Source organism: Sceloporus occidentalis, unplaced genomic scaffold (genome assembly GCF_023333645.1).
Source record: "Sceloporus occidentalis isolate IW3139 unplaced genomic scaffold, rSceOcc1.0.p SCAF_15, whole genome shotgun sequence".
NCBI classification, from domain to species: Eukaryota; Metazoa; Chordata; class Lepidosauria; order Squamata; family Phrynosomatidae; genus Sceloporus; species Sceloporus occidentalis.
In genome coordinates this window covers 13,476,613-13,500,656 of record NW_028316995.1, presented here as the reverse complement: position 1 = coordinate 13,500,656, position 24,044 = coordinate 13,476,613, and the positions used below count along the sequence as shown (strand labels likewise).

The 24,044-nt window shown below is 37.4% G+C and overlaps 1 protein-coding gene across 3 annotated transcripts in view; it reads right to left on the bottom strand.

Annotated features, from left to right (window-relative positions):
- Positions 1-24,044, bottom strand: part of LOC149303279 (BCL11 transcription factor A-like) — a 67,576-nt gene that overhangs the window by 11,762 nt on the left and 31,770 nt on the right. For 2 of the 3 annotated variants that reach the window (XM_089481499.1, XM_089481501.1), the window contains exons 5-7: positions 15,535-15,544; positions 8,619-8,644; positions 5,119-5,123 (exon numbers count right to left, since the gene is read on the bottom strand). The exons of the other annotated variant lie outside the window; for it this stretch is intronic. In XM_089481499.1, coding sequence (XP_089337625.1) covers positions 5,119-5,123; positions 8,619-8,644; positions 15,535-15,544 — 41 coding nt within the window. The remainder of the gene's footprint in view (positions 1-5,118; positions 5,124-8,618; positions 8,645-15,534; positions 15,545-24,044) is intronic. 3 annotated transcript variants of the gene reach the window in all.

The following is a 24,044-nucleotide window of genomic DNA, read 5'->3' as shown; positions in this document are numbered from 1 at the left end:
TGAAAAATAAAAGAAGCATATAGATAATAGTATAATATTGTTTATACAAGAGATATTAACCCTCCTATAAGATTGGTACTCACAATCTTTTGAGCAACCAAGTTTGCTCAAACTATAGGGCGTCTGTGTAGAAATATCATAGGATCCAATAGTTTCTGGAAAACAGCAGCTTTGTGGTGTTCCACTCAATGTTGTTGTTCCTCAATGAGCATCAGCTCAAGATATACAGGAGGTCAAAATGAAGAGGAGGATTTGAAAGTAAAAATAGCAATTTATTAGTAGTAAAATCTAAAGAACGATATGCTTGCAACAAGCAAACAAAGTTTGTGCTACTTCCAGGTGGGCGTATCGCCAATTTGCATAACGCGTTTCACCCAATCAGGCTTCCTCAGGCTTCATTTTCTTCTTCCTTTCCTACCCTCCCCTTCCCTTTCTTTAATTTTATTTTACTAGGAGACTCCTTTAAATAATTAAAGTGGCTGATGGCAATCATTCGGACAGTATAGAACTGGCATACATTATCTCTGATATTAGTAGTGAGATATCGCTGTCTCGCTACTCTTTTAAATTTCCTGCAAAAACCAACAAATAAACAGAAAACAAAAAAAATAATTAATAGACCTTATCTGAAATACACCTCAGGTCACGCGTTTCGAAAGATTTGAGCACTAGAAAATATCTCCCCAGCTCTAAATGGGTTAACCAGTTTTGGCTTTTTTTGGGCTGTATTCTGCCTAACATTGTATATTATAATGAGGATACACATGACGACTAAGCTGACACTGTTGGAAACCATTTTGACCTTTTTGCCCGGTTAGTTTTTTACGTGTTTTTACTAAACACTACTTCACACTTCTTGGCCGATAATACACATGCAATAAAAAAAGAAATGAATACAGTGGGTGGTCGTATTGAGGTGGAATTGCTAATGGAGGAAGAGTATAAAATTAGACGTTGCAACTGAATTTTTTAGTGAGAAATCCAAGAAATTTAATTTCATGGAGAAGAGGGATGCCTGTAGATCTGCTTGTAACATTGTGAAATAAAGCTATTATGGGCTGATTGAGTCTCATAGCTACTGTTAAAAATCAGAGGCTTGTTAGACCTAATGATTATCTGTGCCCTGACACTTACACAGCATATGAGGGGGCTTGTCGTGCAGCTTTACTCTAATTTAGAGATCCTCGGTTAATTATAAAGCCCTATGATATTTTTTTAACACAGATGCAGGTCAGTATCGACAGCTCTGGCTTTTTGATCCATTCCACGTGACAGTTGTTGGACTGATTTTCCATAAGCTGGCAGGGTCACCTAGTCTTTTACTATGTCAGGGAACTCACGCCAGCCGGCCTGCCTGCCTGCCAGCCAGCGAGCTTAACCAGTAAGGATACAGTCATATATTCCGTTTCCTTGCATTAAACAAACGCTGACAAAACCTGCTAAATATAGACACAGTATTTTCTTTTTTTAGAGGGAGAGTCAAATGGGGAGGGAGGTCAGCTAAAGTCATGACGTAGCCAGAGTTTCCAGGTTATTAATGGATTGGCATCCTCATGTAAGAAGTTTATGTTAAAGATCTCATGGAATGACAGTATCATGTCTCAAGACGTCTCTGTGAAGGAAAAATAGTATGGGAGAAAAGTAAAGCCTCCCTGCCCCATGAGACTATTCTGGAGAGTTAAAATACAGACATAAAATTATTATTATTTATTATTTTATTATTTCTGGTAGCAATTTTGCTTTAATTATGATTTTGAATTAATTGCACACTATTTATTTCCATTCCTCTACATATCTGTGGCTACCAGTAATAATGCAATTTTGTGTCAAACATGATAGGACTTTCTGGGAGAAGGAAAGGCACAGGAACTGCAAATGGGAGGAACAGAAAGATAAGCACATATGCAAGGACAGTCTATGATGAAGAAGTATGAGGAGTTTAGGAAGGAAGACAAGCTAATACGACGTGATCTAATAATTCCATACTTAAAGTTATTAACACTACAGATACACTCGAGTCATAAGGATACGGTAGGTAGGATGTAAAATGCTCCTGTTCATCAGGACCAGATTAACACAGAGCACACAGAGCAATTGCTCCAGAGCCTCTGGTCTGTGAGGGGTCCATAACTTTCAGTACCAAGATGTGGTAAGTACTTTATCCTGTAGCTCTCTTACTCACACCGCATGCCGGGAAGTGGAGTCATTTCCATGTGCACAGCACAGTAAGGGAGCTACAGGCCAGAGTATTTAAAGGTTGTGGTAAGTACTGTGGCCTATGGCCACCATCACTTTGCTGCGTGTATGGAAATTACGTCACTTCCCACCGTGCAGCGTGAGTGAGGGAACATGAAGAAGGACCTATGAAGGACATCTGGCAAGCAAGCAGTGGATGTGGTAAGCACCTAGTAGAATGGGGAGTAAGAGGGGACCTTTTTTGTATAGCTTCCCTAGGGCCCCAAGTGCCTTAATGTGGCCTTGCTGGTCATGAAAGGGTTAAAGAGACCTGACCAAGTTGTGTGGTCACTTTATCCAATAATGGATTACTAAAAGCACCTTAGAAATTTTAGAACATAGCTTTGTAACTTCCATCATATGAGGTCCAGGAGCAATTCCCCCTGTGTGACCCCATATGTGGTGCTCTAGTAGAAGGTTACCTGGAAATCTCATTTTCCTGCTCCTTTCCGGTGCACTGAAGCAGATGGTATATGAAGTCACATTCATCAGCCCTTTGCTATTATAGTATAAAATGAGAGTCTTGTATCTGTTGAATAAAATCTGCCTTTTAAATAATGTTTATTTCCCAAGATTTCTTATGACTATTAAGAGTTTTTGTATCACTTGTTACTATCAACAGAAAAACTCTTGCCAGTATGTCAGATCTCTTCCATTAATTATTTTTTAATGTGGCTTATAAAATAATAGTCAAGGGTATTGTGAGTGCTCTTCAAATTGCATCAGGTCCGCGTATATTCCTCTCCAGTGTCCGAGGCAATCCAGTTAAGAGTCGGCTGCACTTAAAGATCACACTATTTAAGATAATGGGACAGTGCTGTAACAGGATTACAGGAAATGTGAAAGAAAGGACACTGCTATGAAATGTCATTCAGATAAACCCATCGCAGATGAGTTGATGACTATATTGGTTGACCAAAAAAAAAATAACAAACACTTAGCTAATACAGTAACAGCTTTGTGAAAGTCATAAATTATATCCAAAGAGTTGGTTAAACATTAACAGGTCACTAAATATGTCCTTGTCACTCGCAAACAATGTGCATACCTAGCACAAAACAGACCATTGGTGATCACTGGAGAAAGTCATATCTCCCAACAGTCTTGGTTTTCCCAGGACAGTCCTGATTTTTGAGTACTGTCCTGGATAGCTGCTCAAGAAAAAGCAATGGTGAGCATGGGCCAATTGGAGAGAACCTCGAGTCTACCCAGACTGACCAAGGCAGGTTAAAGATCAATGAAGATCTGTGCTGTTGAGCACAGACCTCCATAAGCGCTCCCAATGACCCCTCTCAACACTAGAATGGCTAGGTCGCTGTTTGTGTAAAAGCTCCTATCCCACCCACGTCTGGGACCAGCTAAGATTTGCACACCGGAAATGTTGGGATTTATGACTTCATTGTAGAAGAGTCTATTGATGCACATAAAACAATTCACAACTAGCAATAGTATGCACAAAGCTCTGCCTATAGTTTTTGTTATCATTTTATATCAAGATTTCACAAAGTATTTTTTTTTTAAATAGCGTAAAGACATAATTACACTAATAAATAAGAAGACAGAAATTAAGTATACCCTAAATGTTAACCTTAACCTCTTATGCTTCTACACTATGCTCGTCCTTTTACATCTCATATTACTAATTAAAAGCTTACCCTGTTGTGCTGACCTCCCTTTCGCATTGAGGTGGTTAACAGCAATATTGAGAGGTCAGGCCTGTGAAATATGAATGCCAACACCATGGCTCAGTTATTTAGCTTATTAATACAGTTTGAGTTATTTTTTATCAATTTAGAATAGAAAAAAGGAAACATTTGGCTTCCAATGTGATGTTAAACAGTCTCCCTTATGTAGCCCTCCACTAGACTTATCTGCCAGGGGGGTTTAAAGAGAAGTCTGGGATGGTGGGGATTGCTTTTTGTATAATGGGTATGCCGAATAACTGCCTAATGGTAGATGTTGACCTTCAGTTCATCAATTTGCACAAAACAAATATCTCTGGTAAGAGCCCTTAAAAATACTTGCCATGCCAGATCTTTAAAAAAAATACAAACACATGTATTGACACATTTACTATACCAGGTAAGGAGAAAAAAGAACCAATTTGGATTTCTTAAGATTGGTTGATGGAAAAATACTAATAACGTTGACCAGTAGGTGGGGTGAAAATAACTTGATGGTATTTGCATCATTTATGCTTCTGCATCTTTCTAATGAAATTCTGGTGGGATTGACATATTAAATGTATACACCCCCTCTGTTGTCCTAAGCAATACATATAAATTAAAATGAAAATCTATAAATGATGATTTCTAAGGCTCATGTTTGTTATAAGGATTCCCATAATATTCTGAAATATGGAGCTAGCACATACACTCGAGCCTGGTGTACCATCAAAACAGGGAAGGTTGTCCCCATCAGTGGTGGGGCCAAAGACCACTGTTCCAGTTTAGGTAGGTATAAGACATCTATTTATATTAGGTATTTGGTCTGTCTGGACTCCAGATGAATAAAATGAAATAACATAAGATGCGTTTCGTACCTAAAACCATAACTGCTTTTCTGCAATGCTATTGTTGCTTCTTTAAATTACATCTTTGCAGATTCCTTGGTTATCACTCACCAAACAACCGCACACCTGCAGAGTCCCATAGGATAATCATAACTTGCTTCAAGAACCAAGGTCACCATAGAAGTTGTAAAATCAGAGACGGGGTGGGGAATGGGCAGAGAAGACATGAAAATACACACTAGAGAATGGCTGTAGATAGAAGGTTCCTCTGGGTACAGCCTATCGGCCTCATTACCTAGGCAGCTGCATCTAGTTTCCAGCAGTAAGATCCCTTAAGACAAACCGGCAAATAATACACCTAAGTTGCTGACATATGCTTAAGTCAGAGGTGAAAACGTGGTACTTAAGACACCCTTTGCAGTGCCAATAAGCTTCGGTTTCGCGATTTAACCCATCAAGAAGTGCCCGTTACACTCATAATCACATTCTAAACTGAAACATATACCCATAAAATAAAAAGTGGAGGGGTTTTTTTGTATCTTTGCTATTATTTCTTACTTTTCCTGCACACAGATCCCATAATCTTGCAGTCAAAGGGTTATTATATAGTCTCAGACAATTCAATGGCTACTATAGAGGTTAATAATTACTCTTGCACCTTGCAAAATCAGTATTCCTTTCTTTATTTTTTTTCTTTTTAGAATATTGCAGCTGCCCCTTCTCAGTGCTCAAAACAGCTTCCTCATTGTCCCAGACCAGACGTTTTCTTGTGTGCCAAGCGATTGACCACAAACAAAAGCTTGTTTGACCAACACTTGTTCACTAACAAAACACTGGCTAAAGGAGGAAGCACAAAGAAGAAGCCTACACTGAAGTTCTGATCATTTGGAACCCAGACAAGGAAGCATTACCCATTCTTTAGCCAAGCTCTCTTGGCAAACAATAGTGTCTGGTCTAAAGACATATATATATATATATATATATATATACACAACCATTTTTCAGACTACATAACCATATACTATGCATATATATATATATATATATATATATATATATATACTAACATTGTACATATCAAAGTATAATAAATATTAAAATTGCACCAAAGTAATTTGTTATATATGTTATTTTTTTAATGTAATTTATAGAATAAAGCGGAAGGTATGATTTAATGTATGATTTCACACACTGCATTTTTTTCCCCTTCCAGAAGCAAAACATTTTTTTTTTTTAATGTACATCTTTTAATGTAATCAGACATACACTATGTGCTTGAGCAGGAGTAGATAGGTTCAATTGTCTTCTCTGTACCAAATCTTGTATTTGTTATTATATGATGGTATCTCATTAAGTCAAGCTTTTACTGCCATCTAATGATAAAAAAACTAAGAAAACTTATTTTGCCTTATGGGCCAATCAACTTTGTTTATTTTCCTTAAATGTTCCTATGTTCCTAAAAAAAATGCTGCCTTCCCCTGCCGACATGTAATATTATTTAAAACCCAGAGTCTGAAAGCGATTATACATTCTGACAACTATGCATATTTTCTTAGGGGCGCGCAGGGTTTCCTTTACAATAACGGTTCTGAAAAACTCAACGTATTATGATGGTGATCCTTTAAAAGAAAAAATCCTTTTAACTTTATGATTTTTTTTTTAATAGAACTGACCACCCTTGCAGATACTCTCAGCATCTTTTATATCTCTTTATTTTGGGGTTACATGTCATTTATTTGGGGTTTCCAAAGTTCCAGAGACTTGCCCTCAGCTCATCATACTTAACAGCTAAATTCCAACATCTGTAATGGAATCCAGAGAACTTCACAGCTGTTACTTAAAGTGACAGCGCAAGGAGGTCTCATGAGGCCCAGCTGTCCAGGATTTTTTAAAAGTACAGTTTAATAGAAATAAAACTGATTTGATATTAAAAAATATGTGCAAAAATACAGGACGAAAACATCCCAGTGTTTCCCACAGAAACCTTTTTTTTAGGCATACGATAATCAAAATGAGCTTAAGATTTTAAGTATATGCCAAAAAGTATTAATCATAGGTAATAACTAATTTCCCAAAGTGTGTACTTTTTAGTAAAGTCAGAACCGGATTAGCCTGGTGGGCCAGTGGCCAAGAGTGATGCACATCGTCTGCAGTGCAGACACCCAGCGTGCGGCCGATGGCTGGATAAAGGAGGATAAAAGCTGCCAGCCAGCGGCCACTCTTACATCATTTAGTGACTGCCAGCCTTAAAGTGTGGGGGCTACTTCCTTCCTCACTCCGGTCTGTTAAAGTTGTTCAATACTTGTCATTTGCATAATATTTAGATTTTTTGGTAATAGTACATTCAAATTATTTGGTAAAACGTCTGCACTTATTTGGGACATACCACGGATCACACTTTATTATCTATGATTAACTTATTCCAGGTTTAAATCCCAAATTCTACCACACACTAGAATTCAGGGGAAGGTGCCAAACATTTCTTTTAATTTCCAGGCGTAAAGCAATTCTTTTTAAAACAAACAAAAAATGTAATAACCACATCTATTTTAGCCGGCCTAGGCCTGGATGCCTGTATATTTAGCGGAGTCACTTTTTGTTATGTTATATAAATGATATCGGGTCTTTCCAAGTAAGTTGGCTCAGTGAGCTGATTTCTTCAAACAGATCACATTCAACATGAGAATATTTTTAAATAAAAACAAATTCAGCTTTTTACAACTTCTCTTTTTGTTGCTGTTGATCAGGCATACCACAGGAATCCACTGCCCACATCTGTTCTAGCCACAACATTTCTGCTCGAGTTAGTGTAAATGTTGATTTATATATATTTTTTTATTTATTTTTTTTCACCCCATCCTCAATTATCATGGGTCACTTGTCATACACAATGTCTCCCCCATTTAAGTGTTTAGATAACAGTATGTCCTGTGAAAAAGATTTTCATTAAAGTTTAGAAACACATGGGCATACCTGGGGCCTTTCTAAGCAAACTGAGACTTAACCTAAGTCTATATTAGGTTAACCTATATTAATAACATAATATTAACCCTTAAATGGCCCATCATGCAGATTCTAAGTGGGATTCAAATGTGTTATACAAATGTCGAAACCTTGAATGGAAACCTTGACTTGTCTTTAAAGATACACTTAATTGAGTCACCTGTATTCAAGCAGGAATATCAACCACATTAAACTGGGAGCAAAAGCACCAACTGCAAGTCTTATATATGATATGTGATTATATGTGATCCCATCAGTGTAGAATAGTAAGGAGTCAGCTGCAGACTGTGTGACCTGAGAATCTGCCCCTTCACCCTGAGATTGAAGCAAAACAACCCAGGGTAAACTCAGGGTAAAACTTTGAAGGTTCCCAGTTATGCACATGGCTAACCTGCTGGTCTGACCCAATGATTAAAGGATTGTGTTGTTGACCTACCCAGCGACAGTGATAAGGTTATCATAAGGAACTACCCCAAGCGAAATAAAAACAGAAACAAAGTCCGCGAATGGCTCTTACCTTTGGCCTTTTTACCACCTATTTTTATTATTATACAGCCATGAGATGTACACCTTGCAGGGAGCTGCGCTTTTTTGTTTTTGACTCATCCTACCCAGATGCATCAGAACTTAGTGGTCCAACGGTACATGTTTCCATATTTACACATATATACACCATATGCTTTGGTCCATGCTTAGGAAACAAATGTTTTGACTGATGCTAGCTATGCTGCGGCGCCCATTGTTCTGCCACCCTGAGGAATACTATGTGTTCACCCACCCCATTTAACCCATGCTTTATAACACCCGGTGCTGGTGGGTGGTCAGCTCGGAGGCATTGTTCTTGTCCTGTATCACACACTATTCAAACCCAGTGGGAACAAAATCAGCAGAGGTCTTCACTAAATACACAGCTGTGGGGTGATATCGTTTTCTTAATTAAAAAACAAGGGGCTTTATTTGGTCCCTACATATCGGAAGATAAATGCAACTCTGGATTATTCTGACGTGTGGATTTGGTTACAGGAATAAGACTCACATCTTAGTCGTCCTGTGGGCAGTATCCAGGCAGCCAGCAATGCAATTACATATTACTGTGACCAATCTATCTGTTTATGTAACTTAATAAGGCAATTAGAATAATGTATTTAGTGACATAGTTTATGACATAATCAGGTGTTTATTTAAGTTTTTTGGCAAATTTTAGGCTGTAGAACACTGTTATAGACTCACACAACAAAAATTATACAATCCTAGAAAAGAGGAAATTCACGGGAGAAAGAAGGGTTTTGGGTCCCATAAAGTTCTTCTCTCCTTAAGGAGGACACTTGGGAAGTATGTTATTGGCACCGCATCATGAGTGCTGTCATCTTTAACCTGCAAACTTTTGGGTTTACCTACGTGTGATTTAGGTGGTCCTATTTAGTACAATAATAAAAAAAAATCTCTGCCTTTAAACTTTTAAGCAAGTTTAGCGTGCAAAGTATTACAATCATTGCGACAGCTTGCATGGGGAGTTTGGAAAAATGCCGGCAGCATGCTGCAGAGTGATAACAATTTTAACACATTTTGCTGCCGATATCCTTGCTAACATATTGGGCTTCTGATATTTTTATATATATTTACACAAAGATAAAGAGGAAAGCAGCCTTCTGCTTCTTTACCAAATAGGTTTCTGTCTCCTGGGTAAAGTCAGTTGCGTAATAATAATAATAAATACATGTCTTTTTACATAATACTTAACATTAGTGTGTAAAAAGCACACTGGCATTCTACACGATGGCCAGCCATTGTATATAATGTCTGACGCTTCTAGTCAAATTGTGAAAGACAAACATTTTCTTTTATGATAACATGAAATACTGTATAGTCAACATGAGCCATTAAACTGTATTTACTGTGTCCGTGTCTACTGAGGTATACAATAAGGGTTGTGTACGTTTAAAAGAAGAGGTATGGTTATAGACAGCCACTAACAAAGATTATGTAACATATATGAAAATTGTGACGGTTCCATGAAAATCAGGACACTTAGGAAGTATGTAACTATGGACCTTACATACAAAATATTTAATGTGGGGTTTTTTGGAATTTCAACCTCCATTTCACCTGTAAACAAGGTTACTTCTACTGTTAAACATGGTGTTATTGCCTATAGATTATATATTAAAGGGACTACAAAATGAATACAAAGTATTGGATATATTTTCAGTTCCTTACCAGTAAATCATATGTATTAATGTTAATGGTATGTTAATGGTATGTTAATGGTGCCATACAAAAGGCAACTACTCACTGTAATTTATTTTGTGACATTAATATAACCTAAGTGTATTTGTGCCATGAAAAGATTGTCTTTAGGAGTGAGTAACATGTGCGGCACTTAAGGGGTTAATAGCTGGTTTGGCTTCTGTGAAGGTATGGGAGTATAAATAAATACATGCTTTGAGGAGCATTGTGGGAGTTGTAGTCCATAGAAAGCTGGAGGGCCAGAGGATGGCTAACTTTGGTATCTATTGTGATATAGCTATCACACATTCAGGAGTATTAACACCATGAATATATCACGAGCATTCTAATGAAATGCACATTAGCAGACCCATCATGTCTACCTCATTACAAATGGGCTTCATTCACTAGAGAATACTAGTACCCATTTTCTACATCAGTAGCCTCATAGATTTCAAGAAATGGTCTTACTAGAATAAGAGCATTTTATAAAACACATATTAAACGTTTGCGTGATTATTGTTATGCAAAATATTACCAATGAACCTTCACTTGAAAAGTTAAAGGTTTGGCAGTACAATTGTGGTTTCAACTCTCCCCCTTCACTATTCATGATGAAGAGCCAACACTGGAAGGTTTCTCCAGCAAGAATGGCTGAGCTGTATAATGTATTTTTCAATGGGACAGGAGACTTTGAAGAAATCTCACTGATTACCTTAACATTATACAGGGCCAGCCAAACTCTTCCTGCTGCAGGCGCTCACTGCGGTTGGACCTCCATAACGTATAATAAAACGAAGGAGCTGAAACGCATCTCTCTGGGAAACTCTCTTATCTAGCCTTTCTTTAATGAATAGACCCCAAAGGTGTAGATATAGCTGAAGTCACAGAGCTTCACCGTATATCAGTAAAGCAATAATCAGTTCTCTAATGATGACTACGTCTCAACATCAACCAGGCTGTTAACTGTTGGATCCCTGTCTGTTCTGTTGTCTCTGAGTGTTGTAGTGGGTTTGCTGCGTTTAATGAGTGCGTTACTGCCTAAATAAAAAAAAGATTGGGCCGAAAAATTTTTGGAAAGCCTTGTGAGTTATAGTAATGTGACGGAAACAGCTATCTGTATAAATATTTGCAGATACACTTATCAGAGCAATAATCAGACTGCAACCCCCCTTTCTAGCTGAATGGTTTCAATAAAGGTAGTAGATTAGTTTGTAGGTCAGTTAAACATAATTACGCAAACAGCAAATACCCTTCTGAAACTTTTTAGTTGTATATTAATAGATTTGACAACTCCCGTGACTCGTCTGGTGATCTAAGTAAGTCAAGTGATTATTTCTGTCTGCTTGAAACCCAAATTATACTGAAAGTGCTTTGCGGAATAAAATTTATGAAATGTAACTAAAGGTAAGATGGTTAAAGTTATAACACTGTGAAAACAATTACACTTCCTGTTTCATGCTTCAATACTTCCTTCAGGACACGCATATACACATACACACACTCATACTCAGAAATCTGGGGTGTGGCAAGGTGGCAAGGGGTGGGGCCAGAATCAGAAATGGGCGGGGCCAGAGCAGGGCCACCCGCCCACCTTATCCAAAGTTTCTATGTTTCTAAGTATAGGCTAAATAAATTTTATTTAAATAAAGAGGGTAGTTAGAAGCCCTAACTTTTATATAAAGCAAATAGGTGTCAGAGGAACAGAGACAAATGTTATTAAAACAATTGTAATAAAAACTTAATTGAAATTGGCGTTTTGGTGTTTTCAGCCAGCTTACATTCAAGGCATGGTCACTGACCAGAAAAATAACCAAAACAATGTATTATTAACAATAGTATTTGAACATCTCGACACGTGTTCTTTTTTTCAATCCATGTTAACTCTCTGTTCTGAGGATCTTTATGATTATTCCTCCCCACCAAGTTATATCTTCCCCAAGTTGCTAGTTGTTACTTGGTTGTGCGTTAAAAGCTTCACTAACAATATCTATTAAAATATTTTCTTTTTCCGGGTGTAGAAACTTCCGTGTTGTTTCAGTGCTGCAATTGCAGTAATTTGAAGAATGGCGCTCTGTAGATTGTCCCTAAAATAATAACCACTGTGTTTCTATGACCCATTCACAGAGCGCAGTTTCTGCTATTACAGCATTCTAAAAGAAACATGATGTTATTTGGAGTGGAAAACCCCTAAAAGGCTACAAGGTAGCTACAGCTATAATATGCTCTACCGGTTTTTAATGTTGTTTCCAGATCACATACCCAATATTTTCTTGTTTTTGCTAGAGTGGCCATTTGTTCTCTATCTGTGGGGGGCACATTGTTGCCTTGGTGACTGTGTTATTTTATTGGAAACTGTGTGAAATTGCTAAGAGTAGTTGATGGTGGCGCCGATGACAATATCTAATTATTTTTTTTTAACCCCTTAATTTTTAGCAGCTCTGTCCTAAAGAAAAGAACAGAAGTCCCCAGTGACACCATTGGAGGATCGGAGAGTAGACACGTAACCTTCTCCTCTTGACCCCGTGTTCTTTTGAAGTCACTGGTATCATGAATTCTAGGATATTGTTTGAAATGAAAGGAGGTTTCACGAAAGATTGTTTTAGAGTCAGTTTTTTTATACCAAAAAGTTAAAAGCTTTTTTCTAAACATTTTCTGTTGGAAATATAGATGCAGGTTAGAACGTGTTTTATGCCTTGTGGTGGAATACTGTAAAATACAGGAATCTTCTGATAACCGTGTCATCTTTTCAGGCTGCATGTGAGCTATCTCTAAACTGAATGTCTACCTGAAAATATTCATGAGAGAGAGAGAGGAGGGAAAGCCAGTTCAAAGTTCGTGCTTTGTGGATTTTCAAGCAGTAATAACAACCGGTAGGATCAGAGTAGCCCTGTTGGGACTTGCAGGTGAATTGTATAAGTGCAGCTGTCATCATGTGTATAGTAGGGTGGGATTGGTTTCAGCTGGACAAACATTTTATCCACATCAACTGATGTGCAACTTTCTGTCCTTCTGAGCAGGCAGATCACACGCTCCCCACCATCCCCTTATCTTTCTATCAACACGCTATACAGGTGGCTGCTTTTTCCTTATTACTGCACCCAGGCTAAGCAAACAGTATCAGAAAAGAGGCAGTGAGTATAGGCAAGCCCTTTGTGACCAAAGTGCATCAAGGCATTCAGCTGTTCCACATTTACTGCCCCTTCTTCTCAACTTGCACGTACACTCACTGCAAAAAGGTTATGGCCTTTGTGTTCACGGACTACAACCCTCATCATCCCTCCTTGTGAGCCAGCAGTAGCAGCAGCTCTAGGTTGATCAGGGGACACAGATGAGAACATAGACTGCTAGACTGCATTCAAAACATGTGTTACCCGATACATTTTTTAATTTAAGGCCCTGAAGTGGCTTGTCATCATAAATTATCTGTACCCCTAAATGTTTGTGATCCCCATTCTAAAATGTATACTAATATCTTTACATATACATTGCACACAGTGTAACATCTTCATCTGTAAAAAAAACAAAAAAAAAACCACAGTGGAAGCTCGTGAAGATTTCAAGTAATAATAATTACTTTCTAATAAACCTTAAATTATTTCACTAAGTAGTAATTAATTGGACACTAAATGAAACCAGTAATTATAATGAAAAGTATTGCATTACCTGGAATTTAAAATATAAAAGGGGGTTGCAGGTCCCTTTTTACCGTTTTTTTATTTAAAGAGGAAGTATTTTTTAATAAGTGAAAACATGGTCGTTTCTCCGGTTCAGCTTTTGTTTAATATCTACTAAACGGATGTTTGGCAGGCAAAATCCATTGATTTCCACAGGAACTTAATTTTCTTCTCAAATGATAATCATTATTAGGAGTTCATGTATTAAATGCTAATATATTCAGTAACACTTTATATCATTCGGTCATCCGATTTTCTACGCGACAAAATCTGTCATGACGATGGACTCTCAGCTGAGTGATAGCCACCTGAGCCACTTCTCCTAGGACTTGGATTTTATTAACTATTATATACGTGTTTATGGAATTCATGTAATGCAGTGCTCCTGTAAAATTATCGTCCCCATGATGCATTTTTTATAAGTATACTTGGTTAAAGCGGCCATCTGGTCACCCTAGTACAATAGGCTAACACAACATACAAGAAGTTGGTGACATTATATGTTTAGACATAGCAGAACAAAAGGTGATGAGGGCCCTGCTCAAATGAGCATATGGTGTAAAGAGCAGTATGTTTTAAAATACAATTTATCCCTGGGAATGGCCAAACAGAAAAATCTTTAGCGACTCAGTACCTGATTAGGATGCATTTTAGTTTACTACAAAGTACACTGGTATTAATTAATATAAAGGCATACAATGTCCACACTATGTTTTTATTAGAAATACTTTTTAAGAAGAGAAAATAAATGATGTGACTTTATGAGTGACGATCTGTTTTTGTTTTTTAAATAGCTATGTGTGTCATCACCATTTTCTGGATTTCACCTCTGTATCTTAGTTATACTTTGGCTTGTATTTGGCTCTTTGAAAAGATAAGGTTACAAGTTGATGCCATGTCTAAAGTTCAGCCCTTTAAAATGTATTTTTTTCCAAATATGCATACCTGGGAAATTCCAAGCTATATTGACCCAAAGGACCTCTCATCTCGTTCCAAAGGAGTCAGTAATACGAGGAGACCAGAAACCAATGGATGGCTATGGTACTAAGGCATCTCAGGTTATCAGCCTTTGATGCACTGTGATATGAATGTGGAAAACGTTTGCTGCTTATATCTATCATATACTCTTTGACTTATAATAATTATGTTTTTTCATTATATACCTTTGTGCTGGTCCTATTTTTGGGTATCTCGAGGCTACCTATCTATAGTTCATTCTTACTAAATGTCTGCAAATCTGAATGGCTATTAACTCCCATACCAACAAAGAGGTTAGGTTTTAAGGTCAGGTGTCCATGATAGAAACGGATCAGACAGAATCATTAAACTATAAAATCCCAATTTATTGTTTGTTCATCTGATAACCAGTATTGCAAAACTCTGTTCTCAAGGGCTATAACCCCATCTTTTTATTTTTGTTAATATATTATACCATATGTTAGGTATTATTCACAATTCCTGGTGTATATGCATCCTCAGAGGGTGTAAGTTTCACATGCTCATGGGCCCTGACCTGTTTGTGCCCACAGTATTTGAGAACACCTGCTTGAAATAACTGTTAGGAAGTACACAAGACAGAAATTGCCACAAATAACGTGACAGCACCAATCTACTGGACAAAGTACAAGTAGCATAAAACATTTTTATGGTAATTACGCTATTTCCCATTATGAATGGTCACCAGGTAAACACAGATGTGAGATAGGATGAACTTGATGAACTTCTTGTATTATGTGGCTTGGTCAAGAAGAAAATAAACAGACAACAAAGGACACTTGTCAAAAGGTCTTCAATTATATGTCTTTAAAGTTGATGTAATCATACATAAGGGCTATGCCTTTTTGATTGTTGGTTGGCAAAGTTAGTGCCATGTGGATAAACACCTGGATAACTAATTACCTGACCTTGTCTCTAAGATCCATAAAAAGCCTTCCAAAGCCTGGAAGGACTACTTAAAGAGGCAGGTTGATCATACAAATGCCTTGACAAATAGATTAGATGCTGCCCACACAAGCAAATGTATAATCACCAGAGACTTGCGTACTTGGACTAGAATGGCGCTTAGTTTTTGCTCCTGTTTTTTGGTGTTCTAGATATAGATAGTAGTTACAAAAACTATACACAGCCACACTAGAGATAATCAATATAGATCATGGTAACACCAAGTAGTAGCTGCCCCTGGCATCTTAGTGGGCTACAATTTCTATCCATGCACACTGCACTATTAGTCCAGTTATTGTAAAAGAAAGAGAGTTAAGAACCATGTCCTAGTGCATGTGAGTGTATATGTACAGATACTCGGATATGCTGTCTAAACTTTGTTTTTTCAGTTTGTTATACTTGTTCTTGCATTTCATCTATACTCTTGTACGCTATACATTTGGTGTAAAAAATGTCCAAAATAACCACTTACCTTCAATGTTTCATTGAAAAGGTAGAGGTTTATAATTGTAAAATGTCATTATGACCTTCAATGGAGCACATGGGTTAAAAGAAAAGAGACTTGGTTCATTTTGTCATAAAGAGGCCATTCTATTATTAGTGTATTTTTTTTTATCCTCCACCAACTAAATCATTGTACAGTAAGAAATGAGTAAATGATTGGCAGCGTTCATTCACTGCCATCATTGTGGGGTTAACATGTGATTTCAGGCATTTTAGAAACATTTAGGTCAATAAGACCATTAATATTAAATGGCCACTTTCCAAAACCCCAAATTGTATCACATCACAGGATACAATCATGAATTGTCCTTGCTTGTTATATACCGCTCGACTGTCTCTGATATGCATAGATGTAAACAAACTATGCCCCACATTAAAGGCTGCTTGGAAGTATCTTTGTGCCTATTCATCATGAAGGACCAACATAAAGTCCTGATTGCCCATGAGCAATGTACCAAATAGTTATATAACTAAACAAAGCAAAAAAAAAATTCAGGGGTAAACTCATGCTTCTGTACAGTCACATAATGCAGAATAAGTCTGAATGACATGGAAAGCTGGAAGAAAGGCTTTATTACACAGTACAACGCCCCAGGCTAACTTCGCTACAGTGGTGAGACACGTAGGCCCAGCAGTGCAGTCAATAGCTACATAAAATCTGACATTTACACATACAAGAAGGGCTGCTGGCTGCTGTGAGACAAACATCCATAACACACTTTTTCAAGGAATACAGCTGTAGGGTTTGGTAACACCCAGCAAAAGGCTATATTTTTGTGTAGGACCTTAACTTTTAATACAATGAAACATTCTAAACATAATATGAAAGATCCTGAATGTCTTTCATGAGTTCAACAGGGTGATAAAAAAATCTTGCTTTTCTCTTATGGTTATGGCTTAGAACATCTATTCATCCTCTGGACATCGGTGAGGTGTTCTTTGAACATTCACATCTTCACTTTCAGCATGACCCTACGTATCTCCATGTGGGACCTTTTGTCATAATATTCAAGTCAGCAGATAAAGTTGAAATGATCTCCTCAACTGTCTGCCACATTTAACAGCTGTAAAAAAGTAATATAATATAAGAAGACAGCTGCCACCAGACTGTATATCAGACTATAATACGGCTAATTAATTTGCTGCCCTGAAATGAACTATTGTCAGAATAACCATTCATCGAATGTTATTAATGGGGTATTACACCCAAAAAATAGACTTTGTGACTATTAAAGCAATAACTTGGTCAAAGTACCCTTTATAATCCCCCAAAAATTGATGCCCACAAACACTATCCTTGTGCTCGTCATCATCCTAGAAAACTGTGTTCTGCCCAAAACATAGGTACTTTAACTATGCCTATGCATGAAGCGATAATAACACATACCTAGGGTTTCTAAATGTACTCTTCATAAAGGACGTATGCTAAAAAATAATGACTACCAATGATATCAACCTTATTTTTTTTATATAGTAAACTATAGGAATTTATACTTTTCCACTTAAAGTAATTAAGTTCCTCTCCAAGCTTTGTGTTGACAATGTCCTTATGCGGTCGATGAGGAGAGATTACTTGAGTGCCAACTGCCTGCCGTAACCCTTTGAGATTTTCCTTGGTCTTAAATAGTTGTACATATAATCAATGAACTAAATCTACATCACTAGCCCACTAAGCCCGACAAATTATTTATATCGGAAATTTGATAGTAACAATGTAGCCTCAACGCTGACCTTTGAAGTTCCAGATATATATGTAAATGGAAGGTCTGATCACCCTATCCTACACCTATACCACACCTCCAAAGTGTCCCGGGTTCAGGTAGTCCCTTTACAAACATTGTCTACCATCTGCGTACCATACACCAATGCAACCATGAAATTCTCCAGCTGCTATAACACACAAGCAAAACAACATCGTAGGTTAAATGCTTCCAACAAAAGAAGAATGCATAAATATGAACAACCGAACAGCTATGATGTGTGTAAATAAATGTTTCTTTTATAGGGTTTAACTTTAATAAAAATAAGTTTATTGTGCAAACACTGGCAAGTTACATTAGTATGATTTACATATTATCCATATAACTGAAGGATTTTTACGATTACACACAACCAGGCCAAATAAACAATCTTAAAGCTGAGATCACTAACAAGAAGACCAGTTAAATTGCAGATTATTAATAGGCAGTAAAGTGAAATATCAAATATCAAATATTTAAAGAGAACCTGCTAGAAGGTCTTGGATGGCTAATTGTGGAATCAGAAAACATGTTTGTGCTAAACAGAAAAACAAAAAGCTAAAACGGTACTATAAAACCATACACCATTGTCTTTTGCAATGTCATTTACCTAAAGGGAAAATAATTTGCATACCGTGCGACACATGTGATGTCACTGTTATGCTGTTCTGTTTTGATATTTTACCTTAGATTTTCATTTTTATTTTTTTTCTTGAAATTCATCACACATTGATTCAAATAATTTGGCATTCATGTCAAATTTTATTTTACCTGTAAATAGAATCTAATATGTGAATGATACTATTTAGTACCTTTGTGAATACAGTAAAGATGTATGAGTTAACATCCTTATAATGACCTCTCCTGTTTATGTTCCATTGCGTTCAAGTAACCTAATTAATGTAAAACACAATGTAATTAAGGAACATATAAAAAATAAGACCTTTTTTTCCCCTTATTTACAGTTTAGAACAAAGACAAAGAAAAAAATGTTTAAAAATAAATAAATGCTCATACGGTTTAAGCGATCAGAGATAGCTGTGAGAGGTCTGGATTCAAATAACTTGCCAATTTGAAAATTAATGCTATTTTGCCTGGCTGCTCTCTGTTCCATTACCAATAAAACACTTAAAGATGCTATTCATGCAGACATAAAGTGCTAATGGCCACTTGTTAACATGTTTATAGTGCTAATATTTTCCTCTTGTTCAGACGGTTCTCTATTTTGCTATATTAAAGACAGAGGAGTGTCAATTTCATCACGAAGACTTTAAAGAGCTTCGGTCTGAATAACTGTACTATTAATGACAGCAATTTTCATTTGCTGCCACATTTCATCCAAACAATCTTCATTCAGTAAACTTAGTTTGTGAATGGTGGAATATATTTACTGTACATATTTCCTGCATTTAGAGCCTCTTTATAAGTCATTCTTTATATCAAAGTTTTACAAGAATGCCGCACGCCATAATGTATTTTGCCGCCATAAATCGGCTTTACAAGTCTAGTAACTCTGTAAAAGGAAGATAATAAATGCAGACTGCAGGGCCATTGCTTTCCAATGTTTTTCTGCCATCGTTGTTTTATAACTGCATACTTAATAACAAAGCTGGGTTTTTTTTAGATACTTTTATTTCCAAAACTGTGATAAGTTTGTCTGGTGGCCACTTCTCTGCCGTTTACAGCACCTGTATTTATTCCGTACTGAGAATGTATGTAAAATGGCTGCCTTTAATGTCACTGCTCGTGCATAAATTTGGGTTCCAGTCACAGTGTTGATATCCCTATTGAGAGAAAGAGAATAACTCTGAAGTACAGGACCCCGCTAAAGCTGTGTTTCTTACATAAACATGCCCCTGTGGGGAGAAAAATATGCAATCTCTATGCCTGGAAATGCACCAAGCCAAAAAAAAAAAGTACCCGACTTTAGTAAATACAGAATAGTGTTTTTCGCTGATTAAAACAGTTCCTTACAGTTCACAGGGCTACAGAAAAATGGTCATTCTTAATTTATTTTTCAAGCTGTTTTTTTTCCAAACGCTACAGCTGCCGTTTCTGTTTTAAAACTGTAAGATATATTAATGGCTTGGTCACAGTCCACAAACTTGTCGACAAATAGCAGAACTGCAAGTTTATTACAGACCACTAAAGGTCCATTGTGGGTTACAGCAAGCGATCTGCCGCTGACATTGCCTTGAATGGCAGTTAATTCTTCACTGGGTGTATTATATGGAAATAAGGCTCGGAAAGAAAATCAGTAATTCACAAGAAACTGTTTCTAGTTTTGGCATAAGGCTTTAAAAAAGAGAATGAGGGATAAATATAATGTAATTTTTATTACCAAAATAATAGGAAAGGGTGTTATCCAAGCCATTGATCTCATGACGTTTTGTGCTTCAGGACCACTGAATCTAATTAAAAGAAGTTATTTGTAGTCCTGCTTTTTCCCATACGTATCTACATACTATTTTTAACATAGGTTCTGATGAGCCATGGGCGGAGTGGGGGGCAATGGACAATTGCCCCACCGAGAACAGTGGCAGCATGCTCTGGTTGTAGGCATAAAGAGCTAAGTCCCGAGTAAATCCAGACTTAACTCTTTATTCAGTGTGTCTCTGTGCATGTGTGTTAGTGTGAGTGTCTGTGTGTTTCAGTGGCTGGTTGTGTGGCTGGGAAGTAAGAGTGCAAGGATAAGGGTCCTACTATCGTGACCCATGTAAAGCCCTAAGAAATCAGGTTCCTACCAATTGTTAAAGGGAATTCCGGAATCCAGATGAGATCCAATGTATTTCAATTTTCTTTCATACACCCCGTATGACCAAGTACACATGTAAACAATTCTAATGAAAAGTGCTGTTTGTTAGTCCACCTGGACGGAGAAGACATATCTTCTTGACATCTTGAACTAATACGCTGTGTTTTGCCAGGAAATCTCAGGCTGGTGGGTCCATCAATTTTCCCATAATTTTTTTTATTATTAGTAATTTCCACTCAAAGTTTTATTTTGAGCTTCATAGTTAAAATTGCTCCTGACCCATGAGAAGTTGCAATGCTGGTTCATCACAGTATTTAACATGGCAGTGTTGTGCAGCTGAGATCACCAGACTGATTTAGTTTTAATTAAATTCGACAAGTATAATTAAAGTCTTCACACAAATCCATGTAGGTCTGTTGACCACTAAATAAATAATACAGCGAACTGTAAAGATTGTGTTGAACACGCATGCAATGTTACACTGATTAGTCATTAAAGCTAAATGTGTGTTTGATTTGATCCTCTATAATACAGGTGGCATATTCCTTTAGGTTAGTAAGCCATTAAAAAAATCTCACCCGTTTGAAAACCACATGCAAAATATTTTTCTCTGTAAACTTTGTATACAACATATATTTTTGTCATCTTAGTAAAATTTTTAAGTAAAATCCCTTAAAATATCAAACCATTCTGTATTCTTTCATGTATCTCTTAAATTCCACTATATATATATATTAAGCATTAGCTCCTAATGATATTTTGCTAAAATAATAAAAATACCGAATTACATATTCAAAGAATGTCTAATATATACTGTACAATATTTGTTTACAGTGAAAAAAGGATGGAAATGGAGTAGAGAGCATGGGGCAGATAGAAATATATGTCCAGTGACAATCATGGAAAGCGAATAACTGGAAATGGTAGGTAGAGACATCAGTGTCAAGCAAAGTGGTCAGAATAGGTAAAAAAGTTGGTCTAGAAGAAATTGAGTTCTGTGTGAGAAAAAGTGTAGCAAGAAAGGGATTTATAAAACATAGTTATAAAGTATGGGTGAGTAGACTGCAAATGGCCAACTGTAGGTTACCATCATAACATATCATCCTTATCTGACAATGGGAGTAAATGATAAGAGCAACTGATTTCAGCCAAAAGAGAAGGTTTAACAGCTGTCAGGGCCGGCCCTACAATGGAGCCGAGTGGGGCAATTGCTTTTTTTTTGAAGCGGAGGAGAGAGAGGGGCGCCGAGTTTTCGCTTACCCGCTCGGCGTCCCTCTCTCTCCTCTGTGAGCCCTCTAGCTCGGTCTCGGTGCTGGCTTGTAATGCTGAGCGCCGGAAGTGACGTCAATTTCCGGCGCTCAGCATTACAAGCCGGCACCGTGGCAGAGCAGGGAGACTCGCCGCAGGGCTGTCTAAAGGTAAGTACAAAAGGGGGGGGGGTAGATAATGGCGTCGGCGAAGTCTAAAATGAGCCCCCCCCCGGCGTCGGCAGGGGGGGGGCGGCATTTTAAACTTCGCCCCAGGCGGCGTTAAGTCTTGGGCCGGCCCTGACAGCTGTGGTAATCTGGACAAATATTACTGTGCCGGTATTTATATAGGTTGTACGGACTATGAGCTGCACTCTTATATTTGATGCGTTGGAAAACAGAATTGATTGTTTTGGTACGGTTCCAGTTATGAAGAACACGTCAGTTTTATGATTGCAAAAGTAACTAGACCTTTTTTCATATGTTTTAATATGAATCTTATTGACCCCATACTATATTTAAACGACTATGTTATTTTGACGTGCTACCGCTAACTCCTTTAAAACAAATGTGTGTAATGAATAATCATTACCGATGTTCTAATTGCAGAACTGAGTGCCATCTGTTTAAATGCAAATACAAATTCTGTGCTCCAAGCCCCTTCAAGCTTTGAGAAATAATAATAATAACAGTAACACTGGGAAGCCTGGCTATGAACCACAACTAAAAACATATCAGATTGTAATGTGAGTGAACATGGGAAGGTAAGATTAAACATGTTAAGACATTTTCTTTGCACTTTGCCAAAAATGTGACTTCATATTTCAGGTAAAGTAGGGTGTGGACCAATTCGAAAAAAAAGGTTCTTACCTTCCTTCTCTAATGACAGACCACAAGTTTTAATCACAAGATTAATTACCTGATATGGCCATAAAAGTAATAAAAACTTAAGAGCAGATCAGAATGCTATACAAGTAACATCTATTAGCTTTATCTTCAAAGAGAATGCTTTGCAGATCATAGACATTAAGGACCATGTATCTTATCTCATTTAATGTAGAGTGTGTGTGATTAACTGAGAAACATTGTGTTGCAGGTTAGGATACCTAGAATCCCTCCAGGTTTGATAAAGAGTCTCTGGATGAAACACTGCTTCCCTGGGTTCCCGGGTCACTTCTCTCTTGGGCAGAGATAGAGTGGTGTTTAGCCATGTCCACTCTCACCTCCTACTCAATGCACCATCCCACACGGCGCTTGTCGAGCCAATGCAACCAGCTAGCCATGCTCCCTCTAGAAGCCACTTCCCCAGACAATGGAGAGCTCCATGTAACTCCAAGGTATGGAGGTGAGAGAAAAAATTATATCTTGCCTTATGATTTTTACCTATAGTCAATTTCCCCTGCAAGATGGACCACAATAGCTCTTCATGATGCCAAATGCATAGGCAAATAGTGGTTGTCTTCAATCCTGAATCAATCCCAAGCACCTATACAATGCACTGTGATACATGAATATGCATCCCAGTGCCTTGAGCATGTATTCTTGCTCCCTTAAGTAATGAAAAAGTAAACCATTTAAGGTTTAAGGCCATTTAAATGTATATCATAAACCGAATACGTTTACTACTGATTATTGCATTGCAATGTGGAGCTTATTGCCCCATGAGGAATGAAAAAACTCTCTATGCCAGGTGATGAAAGTACCAAATTACTATGGGCAGACCCCCCTCGACCTCACTCCTAGTTCCTCTGTATTCACAAGAGAGGTGGTCAGGAACACCTGCAGAGGTTCCAGTAATGTCTATAGAATCTGTAGGGTGGACAGGAAGCTCTCAGTATTTGTTTCACTTCTGGTTTTAGCAAAATAGGTAATAGTGAAAGGAGGGGAAGTTCTAAATGAAACCCCACTTGTCCAATTAAAATGATGATCGGGCTCTGACACCCTCAACGCAGTCTCTCATTTTTTCCGAATCTATGAAGTGATGTAACTATCAAAAACTTTGCTAACTACTATGTAACCTTTTGTCCTAATGAACCATTATAAGTTGAAGTAGTAAATAAAGAAATGTTATACCTCTGGTTTCTTTTGTTGAAGAAATTAAGTTTACAGTTACTTGGTTATAAAAAGTTGAAGGGGGTCACAGTGTTCCTTTAAACAGTCCTGAGACATGCTGCTTGTAAATATACCTGAAAGGTGATTTACAAA